This window comes from Zonotrichia albicollis, chromosome 1 (assembly GCF_047830755.1).
Source record: "Zonotrichia albicollis isolate bZonAlb1 chromosome 1, bZonAlb1.hap1, whole genome shotgun sequence".
NCBI lineage: Eukaryota > Metazoa > Chordata > Aves > Passeriformes > Passerellidae > Zonotrichia > Zonotrichia albicollis.
Genome location: NC_133819.1, coordinates 66,332,608 through 66,349,937, shown reverse-complemented (window position 1 = coordinate 66,349,937; position 17,330 = coordinate 66,332,608). Strand labels below are relative to the sequence as shown.

General features: G+C 39.1%; 1 protein-coding gene across 3 annotated transcripts in view; it reads right to left on the bottom strand.

Moving 5' to 3' along the window:
- The window catches only part of TBC1D7 (TBC1 domain family member 7), an 18,222-nt gene extending 912 nt beyond the window's left edge, over positions 1-17,310 (bottom strand). The window contains exons 1-8 of one of the 3 annotated variants that reach the window (XM_074543537.1): positions 17,287-17,310; positions 15,281-15,480; positions 14,705-14,828; positions 13,954-14,034; positions 10,913-11,100; positions 9,164-9,301; positions 7,403-7,548; positions 152-281 (exon numbers count right to left, since the gene is read on the bottom strand). In XM_074543537.1, coding sequence (XP_074399638.1) covers positions 152-281; positions 7,403-7,548; positions 9,164-9,301; positions 10,913-11,100; positions 13,954-14,034; positions 14,705-14,816 — 795 coding nt within the window. In that variant the 5' untranslated portion in view covers positions 14,817-14,828; positions 15,281-15,480; positions 17,287-17,310. The other 2 variants (XM_005481739.4, XM_014275875.3) reach the window with 2 other exon arrangements.
- Between the last annotated feature and the right edge of the window lie 20 nt (positions 17,311-17,330).

The following is a 17,330-nucleotide window of genomic DNA, read 5'->3' as shown; positions in this document are numbered from 1 at the left end:
ATTGCTGAGCATTCTCCCTTCACCTCAGTACTGCTGCACTGTTCTCAGTAATGTAATAATAACTTTTGGTACGTCTGCAGCAGGCAAGCAATTCAGGCTGAAACAGTTATAAGCTATAAAAGGTAATGCAAAGCATAATTAGAGTACTTACATTTTCCAAAAACTGTGTGATCTTTTCTGCAGAATTCAGTGCTATTATCTTCATTTTAAAGGTTAATAATATCTCCACAGCAACAAACACAAGAATCTTGCAGGATCCACTTATAACTTTGTCCCAAACTCTACAAGAAAGTGAAAAGAAATAACTAAATATTATTGCAGTGTTTATCTGCTTATTTCTCTGCTAGAACAGCCTTTGTACAACCATCTTTATCCAGAATATTTTTCTGAACAACAGCAATGTACTGAATTATTTGGGTCAGGATAAGTAGAAGACATTTTATCAACTCCTCAATCTGTACAGAGCAGAGGGATGGCAAGCAGTAATTGGAATGTACTGATATGGTGTCTTGCTGTTTAGAGATTGAACTGTTTACAAGCTCAAGTACAAAAAGCAAACCTTGGCTTAATAGCCTGGACTGTAACAACTACTCTACTGGACTACACAGCTACCTGAGTGTGTGGTAAAGATGAGAATTTTTCTTAATGCAAAAAAAAAAAAAAAAAGTTCATTAGCATGCCTAATAAAGATACTCTTCAATCAGCTAAGTTGCTAAAAATTCAAAAAGGTGTAATAGCAAACTACTACATCTCAAGCAGGTCATTGCTGTATGAAATACAAATATGATCTATCAGTAGGATATAATCCATGATGTTTAAATTAAGCACAAGGAACCACTACTAAATCTTCTAAATCATCCCACTGTGCACAGACACTCTCAGAAATACCAAGGCACTCCTACCTCTCGTGTGAAATCATACCTGGACCTCCTTGGGCAGGTGTCCAAAGGCTTCAGCAACAGAACTTGGATGAATATTAAAATGGATCATCACTAGCAAAACCTACTATTAGCCTGCAACAATTTGAAATCATCCCTCATCCAGCAGCTCTATCAGGCCCAGCTCAAGAGACTCGGGATAAAAGATTACACAAAACAGTGTGAAACCATCTGTCAGATGGCAGCTTTTGTGGGCTCACATTATTTTTAGTTCTTGAATTTTAAGAGCTGTGTCAGAAAGAGTTTCTGAGGATTACAGTTCTTGCTCCTTCTGGGCACTTGTTCCAAGTATTTCTCCTCCCAAATAAAAATATGGGGAAAAAAAGATCACACACTGTCCTCCATAATTTCTGAATACAGTAACACTGACTGAAAAACATCTTCAACATCTTCTGCAGCCCATCTTCAGATTTGCATCTAAGGGTATGCTCCTTCCAGGGACAACTCCATTTTTGTATGACCTCTCTCAGAAGAATTTGCCCTTCAGCCCCAAGCGCCAGGAGAGCACAACACAGGCATGACATGAACTCTGACAGCTGAGCTGAAGTGGAGGATCACACTTTTACACAAGGAATTACGACGGGAGAGCCCAGCCAAGAGCAGTGAAGGTGATGAAAGGAGAGAAAAGGTGAGAGAGCTGGGACTGCTCAGCTTGTAGAAGAGAGGGATCTGGGGAATCTTATCAATGTAAACTGGAAGAGAGAGCACAAAAAGGGTGGAGCCAGGCACTTCCCAATCATCTGAGGCAACAGGCACAAACTCAAACACAGCACTAGATTTTAACTTGTAACAAAGAAAGGAGAAAAACAAATGCGTGGATCCTCAGGACTATTCTCAAAGTAGAAGGAAACAAAAAACCCACAAGGACAGATTGGGGGGGGCGGGGGGGGGGAGGCACAGCCAATTTCTTTCCCCTTTGCAATTTAGTTTTAATTCCATGTCTTGCTATGATTGAACAATTAGTATAATCCCCACAGGGACAGGAACAACACACAATCCAAGATCAAAATCCTACTGCTTCATTTGTGGGTCAAGTATCCCAGGACAAATGATCACTGCAAATATTACTTTGCTGTTGATGTCAGGTCTAGGAAGCTTTAAGCAAGGGTATGAGAAAACTGAGACAACAGCTCTGTTCCACACTGTACAGGTCACTCCTGTTTACTTGTACAGCATTTTCCTTCCAAACACATCTGTTTAGAACACAAGAAAAACTCCCCATGTGCTCCATGTGCATCAGAACTGTAATTATAAGGGACAATTACAGAGAGTAGCAGATCTCAAAAACAGGAAATAATTTTTAAAGTTCATATCAAAGCTCATGTTAATTTGAAAACAAACTTACTAATCCTATTATAAAATACCCAGTCTTCTTTCATTATTTTGCTTCCAATTCTTCTGACTTCAGCCTCCATAATTACATTAGGTTACATGCTATGCTCAGAAAACACTCTATTGTTTTCCTGCATTATTTAGTCTGATTCCAGAACAAACGTTTTAACAATGGCAAAACAGATGCAGTATCTAAATCACCAGTGTCTTCACAGATTTTGGAAGATGGTGCACAGCAAACTGCATGAATGAGATGTCAGCACTAACCAGCTGTGTCTGCTGCAGTATTTTTTCCTTAACATTTCCAGCTATTGTTACACTCAGTAAAACTCCACCAGTAACAATAATTGGGAATGATTGTGCAACACTGTGATCAACAGTCAGCACCTTGTCTGTACCAGCAGAGCCAGGAACAACATAAACTGTCAAAAGTGGAAAAAAACCACAGCAGTTTCAAGGAAATATATTTTCTGATGATCCTATTCTAATACAGCAGTCTTTATACATTGTGTATACACAGGTGTCCTGCTTTCACTTTTTTAGTAGCAATCATTTCAGATCAACTTTACTGCAAATTTTTACCTGTTCTTTGATACTCCTGGAGAGGGGGAAAGTATAAGAGAAACATCATGAAACTGTACCTACAGCCCTACATAGGGATGCAGAAAAAGAAATACATATTGTGAACAAAATTCACTATGTTTTGTGTGACTATCATCCTCTGTAAAATACAACTGTTCGATTACCACAGGAACACTCTTGCAGGTGTTTCCTGAACAGCAAAGCAGTACTGACAACCACAAGGAAAAATAAAAAGAAATGGGAAGCTATAAAGGCAAAGAGCATGCCAAGGATTATGCAAATGAAACCATTTACTTTAACTGAGCCTCTTCTACAGACAAGATAGGGCACTCTGTGTGCACCTGTGTGTGCAGGGATGCCATTCTCCAGGCACTCTCTGAGGTTCCTGCAGCACCACAGTGCAGTAATACAGAGGAGGCATCACAGCACTGCTGCTCTCTCCTTTTTTGATACATTACCATGAACCTCAGTTTTTCCCTACACTGCAGGGTAAACACACTCAACCTTATTTCCTGGTTCTGCTCCTCCAGCCATCCAGACAAGAGACATCTAAAAAGAACAAATGCTTTCTCCTCTGCCTGCACTTCTGGGTGTCCTTCCAGATGTAACTGGGCATAGAGGGACATGATGAGGCCCACACAAATCTCACCCTGATCTATCATGATCTTGTGCCCATTCATTTCCAAACCTGGGAAGCAGCTCAGAGAGACAAAGGCAAACTGAATAAAGTTTCTCTGTAGTAGCAGCCCACATGCACATTCTTATGTCCTCCTGCTCCACAGTAAATTTAAGACATTTTCCATATTTCTGTTGTTTCTATTAACAAATTACTTACATTTTTACAACTAAATGTAATTTATGCAGGGCATGGAGATCACAGATGTAAAAATACAGAATTATATGAATACATGAGATAGTGCCAGTTTGAAAGTCAAAAGATTTCAGGAGAATGACAAAATACTTTGCCACTAGCAAGTTGCCAGAGACTAACAACCTAACAGCAGCCAGCCAATGCCAAGCCTTCAGTGCAGAGTACAAACAACATTAGGCAGGGGCCTGATATGTAGGCGGTATCATTAGGCCATTAAAAATGCCTGGCTAATTCACAATTACACTGCAAAGCTGCACTGCTTCTGCTGGATCATCTGGGCTGACAGTGCCAGACTAAACTGGGAGCCAAAGGGACATTTTTCCTGTGGAGATGAAGCCACAAACAGGACCCCGAGGTTTAAGAGCAGCGATCTCCAGCTGAGGGCCCTCACAGCACCACTGGAACGCTTTCCACACATGGGCTTACCAAACAGATGTGCAAATATGCTGCTGCACAAATCAAACAAACAAAAAAACAAACAGGGCAATGGTGAATATGAAAACAAAGGTGTGATCCAGTTCTCTGTCTCAGAGAGAAACACACCTTTCTGTGACCCTCAAACCTCTGCTACAGGCTGGTTCATATTCCAGAAAACACCCTGTCTATATTCCAGGTGGGATACAGAGTCTTTGGAATGGTCTGCTCCTCCCTTTCACCAATGTGCCACCTTTAAGAAGTTTGTTAAGAAGCTCATCACATAATATGCCAAGTGTATTAGACACTGCATAAGCTCAAAGCAAAAGTTTCCATGTGAAACCTGTCCGTATGTATTTTCCAAGCCCACTTACAGTAAACTGATACATAAATTTTACCTATGGTGCAACTTGAAGTGTGTACAAAACAGTATTTATACCGAGTAGCAGTGCCTGTCAGGTACTGGTATTGTGCAACTTCATCCCACCATTACCAGGTATGCACAGCATGTACAAGTTTTGTACACCTTAGAGAAAACCAAACAAACACAAAAACCAATGAATTTTAGATTTATCAGCTTGACAGAGAAGACTATAGTTCATAGAAAGTAGGCAGCCACTCTAAGAAATGCAGTGGTAAATCACAAGTGAAAATATATCATAAAAGACTGTGTTCAGATAATCTCTCACTTCACAAGAAAGTAACTAAAATTCACGGGAGAACTGGAGACCTTCAAACCTCAGCAGTTTCAACTCTGACATCTGGATGCATTTCAGATAAGCACTGGGGCTTCTAGATCCTAATCCAAACTGAGTCTCCAAGCATTAATTAAGTTTATCTGTCACACACTACCCATGAAGTATGTTATTTCCTCAGCGAATAAGGCCATTATGATTACAACTGAATAATTCACAAACCTAAACTGCCAAGAAAAAGTGCACTTTCATCATGTTCCCACAAGAACTGTAGGGAAAAGGGATTGTTCTGCGTCAGAAATACCAACACTGAAATTTGTTTTTATTCCAGAGTGATAGAAAAAGCCTGTATTTTGACCTTTTCCAGGGGGAAAAAAAGTATTAAAAAATTTCAGGTAATCAAAATATTCTCATTTCAGTAAGGTAAAACAGCATATGGAAATGTTAAAGATGCATACTGATTAGACAAAATATTTCATGTAAATAAAACTAAATCAATATTATAGACGACTGAAGCCAAATATTCTTGCTAGATTAAATACAAAAATCAAAATTCTTCATCTAGATTTCTCCTTTTACACCATCAGGATGACATAGCTCCATTGAACTTTCAATTTTCAACAGAAATTTTAAAAAAACCTCCATCTTCCAAGAGCAAATCTGCTCTGATACAAATTCCTCCCTCAGCTCTTGTCCACCGCCATAAGATCCAGAAGCAAAACTGAATCACATGAGCTCTAAGCTCTAAACTGTAACAAACATCCTATACTATGCATGCTTACATAATTTCTGCAGTCACAGAAGTAGTAAAAGCTTTCAATCACCACATCACACAAGCATTAGGCAGACAAGACTATTTTGGTGCCTTATCGGTGCTTGATGAGAAGAACTTGCCATGTAACAATAACCATGTTGCACCTAAAGGCCTCAATCCTTCACAAAATGTTTTTTTTTTTCCCTCAAACATTATCCTTGACAATAATGAAACCTACAGAAACCTCAAAGACCATGGTCCAACAAGAGCAGGGAGCATGATTTCTAATCTTACAGCTTGTTCTCTAAAATCTTCTTCTTCTTATAAGGGTAAATAAAACATTTTTAAGAACACCCATTTTCCACTTTCCTCCACAGAACATGAAGTACCAGATAAACAAACACTGCATCCACTATTCAGATTATTACCAACTTTACCACCATAAAAGCATTTTCTACAAAGCAATTTACAAAGCACTGTTTCCATGCTAGGTTCCTATTCTAGCCACTGAAGTCCTGTGATTACCTCGAAGTAAAGTTTCTCTTGAACACTGTTACTTCTCAAAGCTTTTAGACAGCTGCAAATGACACCATTGTTTTCTCAGTGCCACATCCTGTTCAGCTATCAGCAACTCTTGTTAATGCAGAGAGATGTTTCTCTACACTGAACTTGAATTTCCTGCTTTCCAAGAGTTCTCAGGCAGCAGAATTAGGGAAATCATACAAGCTTCATTTCAAAAGCCCTTCAGTGAAGTGTCACACACAAGAATTTTTCCCTTTTAAAAGCTCAACAACCTATTTGTGACTGCAGAATCCTGATATATCCTACAATTTCATTAACTTTGTAATATTCAACTTGCCTTAGTACTTTTTAAAATAAACTTTCTGTCATAGTTTAATCCCAGCCAGCAACTGAGCAGCAGCCAATCATTCATGTACTACCTCCACCAGCGGGATGGGGGAAAAATTGGAAGGGTAGAAGCAAGAAACAAATTTGTGGGTGGAGAAAAAAAGTTTCATCATTAAAAAGAAGTAATAATTTCTAAACAAATTGTAAGGAAGAGAGGAAAATAAAACCTGGGACAAGCGATACAAGTGAAAACAGCTGCCCACCACCCTGACTGATGGCCAGTGAGTCCCCAGGCAAATGCTCCCACCTGCCAAGCTCCTCCTCAGCTGAACTGCTGAGCACGACTGCACATGGAATGGGATATTCCTTGGGCCAGCTGGAGCCAGCTGCCCTGGCTGTGACCCCTCCCTGCCATGTGCACTCCCAGCCCCCTTGCTGGTGAGGAGCAGAATGATGCCGTGTGAGCACTGCTCTGCAGGAACTAAAACATCCCTGTGCTCCAAAACACAGCCCTGTACCAGTACTCTGAACAAATCTAACTCTATCCCAGCCAAAACCCATACACATTCCAAAATCTTTTTCATGTAACACTAATGCAATATTACAATCACTCCCTAAGCAGAGATTTTTGTCCAAAAGCCCAAAAACTGACTACCACTCAGCTATGTAACACTGACAGAGGGTTTGGAGTTCTGTATCCTAGGATGCACTAAGTGTCCAATAGAATCAACTGGTATACTTAGCTCCATTCTTTTTATTTTCAGTAGGTGAAACAATCACACAGGGATTGATTATCTTGCATCAGTAACAAGGGGAATGAAATCCAATTTTATCATTTCCAAGTTAGCAATAAAGCTAACACCATAATCTTACAGATAAAGTATGGAAAGCTCTTTGCCTGCTAGTGATGACAGAAAGCTGAAATGACTATACAGTTACAAACAGAAAGAAAAGAAAAAGAACTTGCCTCTGTAAACTGGACTCAGGTAAACATCCTGCAAAACACTTTTTAAACCAAAGATCGTAGGGGAGTTTGCTCATTGCAGAACATGCCTTCAGATGCATCAGCAGTCTGTTATCTTCAATGTTCAAATACTGCTCCAGAACTTTTGGCTGAGAAAGGATTAGAAAATTTTAGGTAACTCACATCAGAATACCTTCATAGTTAATGCACACTGTAAGACAAGCACTGTCTTAACAATTCAATTAATGTAATGGAGCAATGTAACATTAAAATAATGTACCTTCATTGCTTTAGTTGTTCCAAAATACAGGTGTTACCGACTTTTGCAATTAACTAATTATGTACTTAATCAAAGAAACAACCTCAGCTTCCTGAAACTGCTGACCACTAGCAGAACTTCCAAGATATGCAGTATTCCCTGGTGCAAGGATGTGCTTCAGAGCTTCAAGCAATGCAAAGATTAAACGTGCACTAATTACTGCTACCTTCACAAGTAAAATTGAGTTTCATTCACCTCAAACCCAATCACCTCAGCACACATCAAAAATATCTACACACAACACAGTAAAACCCAAAAAATCAATTCTGAGAGCAAATCCCTGTGCAAGCCATTAAAGGCTGGACACTGACTTATTGCTTAAAAACCCTAAGTATTTAAGGCATAAATGTGGACAATTTTCTCATCTTGTTTAAATTTTAATGTAACATAATACACATTTTCATAAATTCTTGACTACCTTTATGCTTTGTCATAGTTAGGCAAACTGCTAAGGACTTCAACTGTCAAAGGCAAAGAATGTTTACTTTGCCAATATTCTCACCTACTGAGTCTTGGCACATTGATTGTGTTACAAAAAAAAAAAAAATAGGGAGGGAGACACTTGGCACTCTTCACGTCACATCGTACGAACACACACTTTGAAAATATTCCTTTCTCCTTTGAACTGGTATAGTTGAATGTACCACTCACAGATACAAGAGGCAGATTTAAAAATTATTTCTTAGTTCCAGAAGAACTAACAAGGGCAGGCATAATTTTCTGCAGTAAATTTCTATTCAGCAATTGCTGGTGCACAAGTACTCGATATTTTTACTTTTTAGGACATTGTTCACTAAAAATTCCTTATCTGTTATGGCTTTTTGATGAATTACAAGAACTTTCATCATTTTGGTAAGTACACATTAAAATCAAATTTCCATTTTATAAATTTATAAATCAGGAAAACAGAAATTCAAAATTAATATTCTGTGTTAGTGTTTAAATTGTCAGTGCTACAAAAAATCTATTCCACTTCTTATTATAACTTGATCTGCAACATACTGTTTTTCTGAAGATGGAGTATCTGCCTCATTTATAAAGCAAAACTGTGCTTTGTCTATCGTCCAATGAGCAGCATGTGAATGCCAGAGATGCAGCCCAAAAAGTAGCAGACATACATAAAGATTTCTTCACTTTTGACATTTTAATTGTTTAAAGAAAAATTTCAAGTGACCAATTTGTGAGACATATAATTCAACTGGATACAATGTAAACTTTAGAGAAAAAAGTTAATTGAAAATTACCACATACCAAACAAAAACTATTTCTAATGCTACATTGAACAGGGCAGCACAGTCACAACGCAAAAAGCACTCCTCCCCTATTTTCAAAGTAGCTGGTGGAACAGAATCCAAGGGTGTCACTTCTGATTCTCCAGTTGTTTCCCTCTGTTAATGCTTTCTATGACTGCTTCTCCTTGCAAAAAAAAAATCCTTTTTCCTTACCAGCTGTTGTAATGAATCTTTGTGCTTGCTGTTCAGCTGATTCACAAAACAACTGACAAGCCAATAGCATTCTATAGGATCCTCTACCATTTCCTCCATTGCTTTAGCAATAGCAAGAAACACTTCATCTTCAGGTTCCTGAAAAACAAAGCAAAAAAAGTGATCTACAAAGTATTGGACTATTCTGATTTAAAGTATTCTTATATTCCTTTTCTCTGCTATTCAGGGAAAAAAGCAGGAATCAACATACACAAAAAGCTGTTCTGACGTTCCTAAACAAGACATCGGGCAGCAGCTGCATGATGATGACAGATACCTATTAAAACAGAGCAAGTAGGACTTGCCTTGCTTTTAAAACCAAATTATGCTTCAGTGTATAGAGAGTCCTAAATACTACTGGGTTTGTGTCTCTGCCACACAGACTGCTCCCATATGCACATATCCTTACTTGAACTCTCTGCATTCGGATGCACAAAACACTCAGCAGACTTCCGTTTGTTACTCAAACATTTCAAAATATTTAGATCAATCTGACATCTCTATCTCCCTCTGCCTCTACAATAAACACCTGCATTACCATCAAGAGCAACCTCTCGTAAGTTTAAGGGGACAGTGAGACTGCACTGAAAAGAGAACAAACGCTTTCTGCAGCAGCAAAACAAACCTGAGTTACAGGACTAATGACTGAGGCTCTGCTAAACACCGTCGCTATGAAACCTCACCACAGTCCTGACAGCAGCTCTGGGATGCGCTGATAGAACACTTGCTTAGAAGGCAATACTGCTCTAGAAGGGAGGAATTTTCAGCCCACTGCATCACATGCCAAAATCAAGCAAATTTCTCTACTGGAAATTTGCAGGGTAGGATGGCCACATTCCTAGGAAATGGTAAGTGTATGAAAACATTCCCTCCTCTGACAAGAGAATGCTGCAGGCAATCCTCCAATTCTAAATATTACTAAATTTTCTATATCAAGTCTAACCTTTTTTCATTTAGAACTTTTCTTTAAGTACTTATGTCAAAATTTGCGATTATAGATGAAAATTACAAATTAAGCTGGGCTGGAGTGAATACAGATAAATTAACTACAGGACGAATCCACTTAGAAAGCTCTGTGGCTCCTTTCCTCATCTCCTATTTCATGGAGAAAAGAAAGAACCACTCACTGTTTTTATCATTACACTACTAATTCACCATCACAACACAGCCTTGTTTAACCATGTGGGTGTATACTGTGAACAGCAGAGTATGTGCCCTACCTGACAGAAGCCCAGGTCAGTTCAGACTAAGAAAAAAAGGAGGACAGTACACTGAAGTCTAGATTTAAAAACAAATAATTTAAGTATTTGCTGCAACTTGCATTAAATCACTGCTTGTACACACTCTGAATTACCCTTGTTTCAGAAACGTAAGAACCTATGAGCTACAATGAGATGATGTCATTTCATGTCAGTGTTATAAAGAAACTGAAGTGCCCCGGAGTACAAAAGGCTTGAAACCTAGCAGGAAAAAAGGGCAAAAGAGATTTTAAGGCATAAAATCTTACATAAGTACTCAGGGGAAGGAAAAGAGAAAAGCACTTTGACTAAAATTCTTTATTTTATACTAGTACTTCTCTGCTTTCCATTCACCTTACCTGATCTATCTACAAGCACTTGTGGGGTGACCTGCAGTTCAGTTTCTCACTGGTTTACAGTTTCAAGTTCAATAAAGTACTGTATTTAACAGACTGTTAAAATCACCACTGACCAATGGAAAAGCTACGTTTCGAGGCAGTTTTCCTGATTCCAGCTGATGTATGCGGAGGAAAACATCAACCTGTGAGGTAGAATCATTAATAAAGCGAATCACACGGAGAGCGTGGTGAACGTCCCAGTACTGCTCCTTCCGGTACTTCATCACCAAAGCATGAGATTCGTGGTGAGGAGGAATGATTCCTAAACAAAGAAAAAATTAAATTAAATTTTAAAAATTAAAAGAAAAAAATATAAGCAATTGTAAGGAGGAATCCTACTTTTATATGTCTAGTTTTCAGTACAGTATTAGTTGTATATTTGTGCTGAGCTTCCATTTATTTTGAAAACAAAGTCACTGTAGAATGATTTTTATATACATTAGCTGTTCATTTTCTCAAATTCTACACTTTGTCTGAGATGACAGAGAATATATACATGCAACTAACTAATGCAAAGATACTGTTCACTGCAGTAATAATTACTGCCAGAAAAGTCTTTACTCACTGTATCAGAGATTAATTCTCCCTAAAATGACATTCAAAAACCAAAATCAATCAGTTGAATAAATTAAAGATTAGAACTTAAAATGTCACATAATCACTTGTAAAGTAACATTTGTTATTTTCTTAGCAGAACACAAATATCTTTTCTAGTTTTCTGGGAGAAAAAAAAATTAAAAAGTATCTAAGTAAAAAGGCAAAGAAAATTACACAGCATCTCCAGCAGAGATACTTACCATTTCACTCAGTCCTTTCCCCTACCTGAGAGTCTTGCCATGCACTGATTTTCACAACAAAACTGTCACAGACTTCAACAGAAATAAAAACATATATACACCTCGGCAAAAAATGCCATTTCCCTATCACTAGTGGAGCAGAATTTTTCCCAGTGTAGAAACCCATGAGAACAAAGTATTCTTCAAAAGTCAGTTCTGAAACAAGGTACCTGCTCCTTTTACCTCTCATTTAAAGAAAAAAATATTCCTGCCAAGTGTTACACCATGAAATGGCTGGGTTGAGGAACAAGCACATCAGACAGAAAATTATCTTTTCTTTTCCAGCTGCAAACCTGTCTGCATTTCAAAAGCTGGAAGAAAGCAAGACATTTTTCACGATACGCCAAAAGAGAGTCAACATCATAACTGTGTGTACATACTGCCAACTGCTCTCCTCAAACACAGAGGACAACCTTAGGCAGGCAAAACAAAGCTGAAACAACAGAGGGGTGCCTGGAAACCATCAGGAGTCATCCTCAAATAGGAAGGTAACAGAGGCATTTCTGACACACCATGTCACCTGGGACATCAGCAAGCCTTGGCACATGTCTGAGAGGGTTTTGTTGACAGGACACACTCCCTTTTCTTAAATTATTAACATTATTTAGAGGTCACATAACACCTCCCACCAGAAATGGACTGGGCTGTGGTTCCAGCCATTTAGGGGGAGATATTTTGAACTGTCCTTCTCAATACCAGCTTTTCTAACAACTGCTAACACTGAAATGCAGTGTAAGGAAAGTCCCTGAACCTCTGTTCACCCAAGGCATGTTAAAGAATAACAGCAGGAATACTTGAAATCAGAATATCGTGAGTTTGAAGGGAACCACAAGGACCACTGAGTCCCCCTCCTGGCCTTTCACAAGACTACTCCAAAAAATCACACTGTGCCTGAGAGCAGAGCTCACTTCTTGAGCTCTGTCAGGCTTGGTGCTGTGACCACTTCCCTGGGAAACTGTTCCAGTGCCAAACCACCCCTTATTCTGATATCCAACCCAAACCTGCCCTGAAACAACTTCATGCTGTAAATGACTCACTCTGGGTTTAAAATACAACACACTTTTTAGAACCAGTATAACTTTCCATGCAGTTGATTCATAAGGAGTATTGTGTTATCATATGATTCACAGATCCTTTATCTAAAGCAGCCCAAGACCTGGCTCTGCAGCGAGCCACAATTTTGCAAAGAGACATATTTCACTATTATAATGCTGGCTGAAGGATTCTGTACTGAGTTGCTTCTCCAAAACTCCTGTGCTCTATTTCCCACTATGAATATTTTAAAGGATGCTGACTACTGCCCAGAATACAATAATATTGTTAATGGCAGAGCCTTTTATCAAGTAGGACTACTCTGTAAGTTCAACGCCAAGAACTTCAAGCTTTGTAATTAGATATTGCCCCTTCTGTGCAGTGTTTACTTACTACCTTTGCCAAAAAAACAGGAATAAAAATTATATTCCACATAATCAGGAATATGAAGCCAAAACTTTCAAAATGTAAAAAACTGGAAGGAGAAAAAATGAATTAGAAAATTAAGATTTTTTTTAAACCCCTCCTGTCTCCAAGTGGACATGACTTTGCATCTAGTCAACAAATGTACTTGATCAGTTAGTGCAAAGCCATTAGTACTTTTGAATTAGTTATCTGACTAGTGCACTTCTAGGAAAATATAATCTATTTATGGTTTTTATGGTTTTTACAGTTTCTGGGGATACCATTAACTTGTCTTCACCCTTGTATCTTCTTCAACGGCAAATACAATTCAAAGCCAGCAGCAAAACCATAAGAAACCAATATTCTGCAGAACACAAAACTTCTCTTTAGAATAAACGTTTATTCCATGCTTCACTCAGTTTAAAATTAATCACAATTTTACTTCATTGTCTGTTATTTCAGGAACACAACTGAATATCTTATCAGATATACATAACTTCTTATAATCCACATTTCAAATTCATTTCATAAATGTACTTGGATAGTGTTACAAAGTTAAATACAGAAACACACCCTCCTAGGCATATTTCAGCAAAGTTCTCAAAAATTTGTTTTATGTTTGCCATTGGATATCCAAGGTGGATACAAAAGAAGGCTAAATATGCATCAGTAGGCAAGGTAATACAGAATAATCCTGTCATTACTTCTTCAAAGACAAAAAAAAATTGAAAAAAGATTGCACCTTCCTACATTCTACATTCCATGTTTTACAGATACATAACATTCTATATTCTGTGTTGTACAGATACATATACAATATACATTCTATATTCCATTCATACCTAGAAGCACTTTCCACACCAGTATACGATACATGGATGGAAGAGGAAACCTTTGACTAAATGTGCAAAGCTTCTCAATATCTGTAAGGAAATGAAAAGAAAAAAACTTCAGGACAAATTTAAATACAGTTACAAATAGGCTTGTAACTGTAACTGACCCAGGCAAGTATGACAAACTTCAGTTGCAGATTGAAATTCTCTATTTCACCACATATTATCAACAAATGCTTTCACTGCTTTCACATTGGCCTTGCAGTAAAACTACTCCAGGTCTCATAAGGAGGAGACTGGACCATTTTTACAGGCATTTTGTAAAGCATGTCACTGTCAAAATAATTAAGGCCTTTTTTAAAGGGACAACATTTATCTTTCTGTTCTGCCAGAGATGTGGCACTCCTCAGGGACCAAAAGCAATAACATCTTCATTGCTTTGAAGTTAGATAGAATTGACAGCATGAGATGATGCATTCTCAGATTAAAATTGCTTTCCCTAAAAATCTTTAAGTTTCTTGGGCACAGAGAATGAAAGAAGGAAAAAAAAAAACCAAGCAAGATGACAAATCTTTAATAGTTTTTAAAATCAGATTTTCAGGTCTTTGAAAATCGAAGGTCTGCTAGCACTAACTGAGGAATTACTGGTGAAAGATGCAAAAGTGAAAAAAGTATTAAGCACAGCAGGTAAGCATCATCTATTACTCCCTCCCAGGCCCCAAATCACCAAGAAATAGAGCAAACAGTGAAATCAACTTGCCCAAACGATCATCCTTCAGCAGAATTTCCAACGACTTCTTCTCTTCAACTCCACGAAATCCCACTTTTTCATAATACACTGAGCGGAAGTTTCTCTGAGAGTCATCAGCCATGGCTGATTCCTCCTGAAGAAACAATGAATTCCTCTGAAGACTGACAAACACACATTCCTATTGCTTTAAGGTCAAGGAATTTTGCACACTGATATAAATTTACTGCCTATGTCTCTACAGTATTAATAAACCCTACAGAATATTAAATCTTCCAAGATGTTTTTTGTCACATACTTACATAAACAATTATAAATGTAATTTATTCTAAACAAGATCTAAAGATGCCAACTTTACAGACAAAATTTAGGGATTTTTAAAAATTATCCACATAGTATATTAGGCTAAATTCCAAAAAGTTTTTTAAAAACTGCTGGAGAATGACTTAAATATTTTATGCCATGCCCTGTACTTCAAAACCAACATTAAAAAGTACAGTTACAAGTCTGACAAAATTCTGACTACAAAAACCCCACTCAAGTAGAACTACTGCCCACATAAGTAACATTATTAGGTTTCTTACTCACCAGTCAAGGTAATCAGAAGCAAGGACAAGCCAGAGCTGGCCTCAGTGGCACAGGGGGGACAGGGAAGAATAAGGCTGGGTGTGTAGGTTTCTTCTTAAGCTGCAGATAGGAATTAAATGCTCATGTTGTTACCAGCTGCTGTAACAGCCACAGCCTTGAGCTTGTTAATCCAGCACTAAAACCAAACAAATGTCTCATCCCTGTAGTGGAGACAAAGGTAAATTCCAGTGAGTGCTCTGTGTATCAGAACAACTGTAAATGACATTTCAATTCAGCTCAGCCCTCTAACTATCAATTCTCTCTCCTCTTCAGGCTTGCAAACATGAGAAAGTTCTGCTTCCTAACTCCAAGGACTAAGAACAATCTTAACTTTTATCTTGTCCAGTCACAAAGCAAAACTTTGAGAAAAATTATTTATTTTGATTAAAGAGCAGCGAATGATGCATTGAGAAGCTTTATAGTTAAATTCTTCTTTTCCTTGCAGAACCAAAGTACACATCAGGAGCAAAGCACTTACAGATATAAACAAAGGCCACAATTTATAGAGAGTGCAGACATTTAAATTTCTATCTCCAGAATGCCTATTTGTGTTTCAAATTATGTCTGGTTTTAGTGCTTTGTAGGATCAGGGCCAAGACCAGACAGCAAAATACAAATGAGCAAATGACTGAATTAGTGCTTTCTGAGATAGGCCAAATATTATTTTAAAACCAGAGAAAAAAGAAATAAATATTACTTGCAACACATTCCAGTCCTGCACTATCCTTAAGAAAATGACTGGAATATTCATATTTGGTGTATTTAAGGGTCCACTGATCAGAATGCCCACTGTTTACATTACAGCCATGTTTAAAAGCAGACTTCAGATGTGATAGACAGTCAACTACTTTTGAAAATTTTCAGATTTTTTTTAACAATTGTCAGATTGTCAAATTTTTTTGAAAATTTCAGATTGTCAAATTTTTAAAAGCTGAATTTAGTAAGTGTTATTTAGAAAAATAGCTTAAAAAAAAAAAAAAACAAAAATAAAACACGTCTAGCCATACCACTTGCGGAAAAAATGACAAGAAATATACAGAACAGGAACATGAAATGTAACTTGAAAAATAACAGTAGGACCTATTAGCCAGGTATACTATTTTAATAATTTTAAACTAGCACTTTAACAGCAGTACATTTTATTTATTCAGCGGTAAAAGGAGGAAGATAGTTTGTTTCCTCCCTCCCAACTTAGGATTTGTATCTCCATGTTCTACAAATGACCAGTATTCCAATCTTTACACCCTGGAAAAAGAAAGGGGGAAAACAAATCCTTAGCCAGCTCATTAGAAGTGTGCTGTACAGAAGTGTGTAATTCACTCGTCCTACCCTCAATTACAGCATTTTCGGCCTCACCAGCGCCTTTCCCGGTACCATTAAGTGTCACTCCTGGGGGCAGCGGCGCCGCACAGGCCGGGGTTGCGGAGCCACCGCGCTCTGCCCCCGACCGAGCACCCTTCCCCGCAGGCCCTGCCGGAGGCTCCCCCCACCCGGCCGTACCTCGGGGCTCAATTCCCGGCCTCCGTCACAGTCCCAGAGGAAAACAAGGGCACATTTGGGCACGGGATCAACGCGCCCCGGGAATTCGGGTGCCTGCCCGAGGTACCGGGGGGGGGGGCGGCGGGGGGAGCCCGGCGCGGCCCGAGCGCGGCGCGGGTGCGGCGCATGCGCGGGCCGGTCCCGCCCCGGCGGCGGGCGGAGCGCTGGGGGTGCCGTGATGGGCGCGCTCCGGGGGTCGCGGTTTCTGCTGTGGGCGTTCCGCAGCCTCTTGGGGTCACCCGGTTCATCCCGCACCCCGCCTGTGCTGCCCGCCGCTCCTCAGCTCCCTCCCTCTGCCCTCAGATGGCATCTGTCCCTCAGAGCCGGCTGCCCGCCTGGCGCGGGTGCGCTGAGGGCTGCACCGCGTTGTTTGCTGTAATGATGGGTTTCGCCCCCATCCGCGGTCACTCCAAGGGCGCGTTACTTACAGAGACCTCTGGGAAGCGAAGTGCATTTCGCAAAACAGATTTAC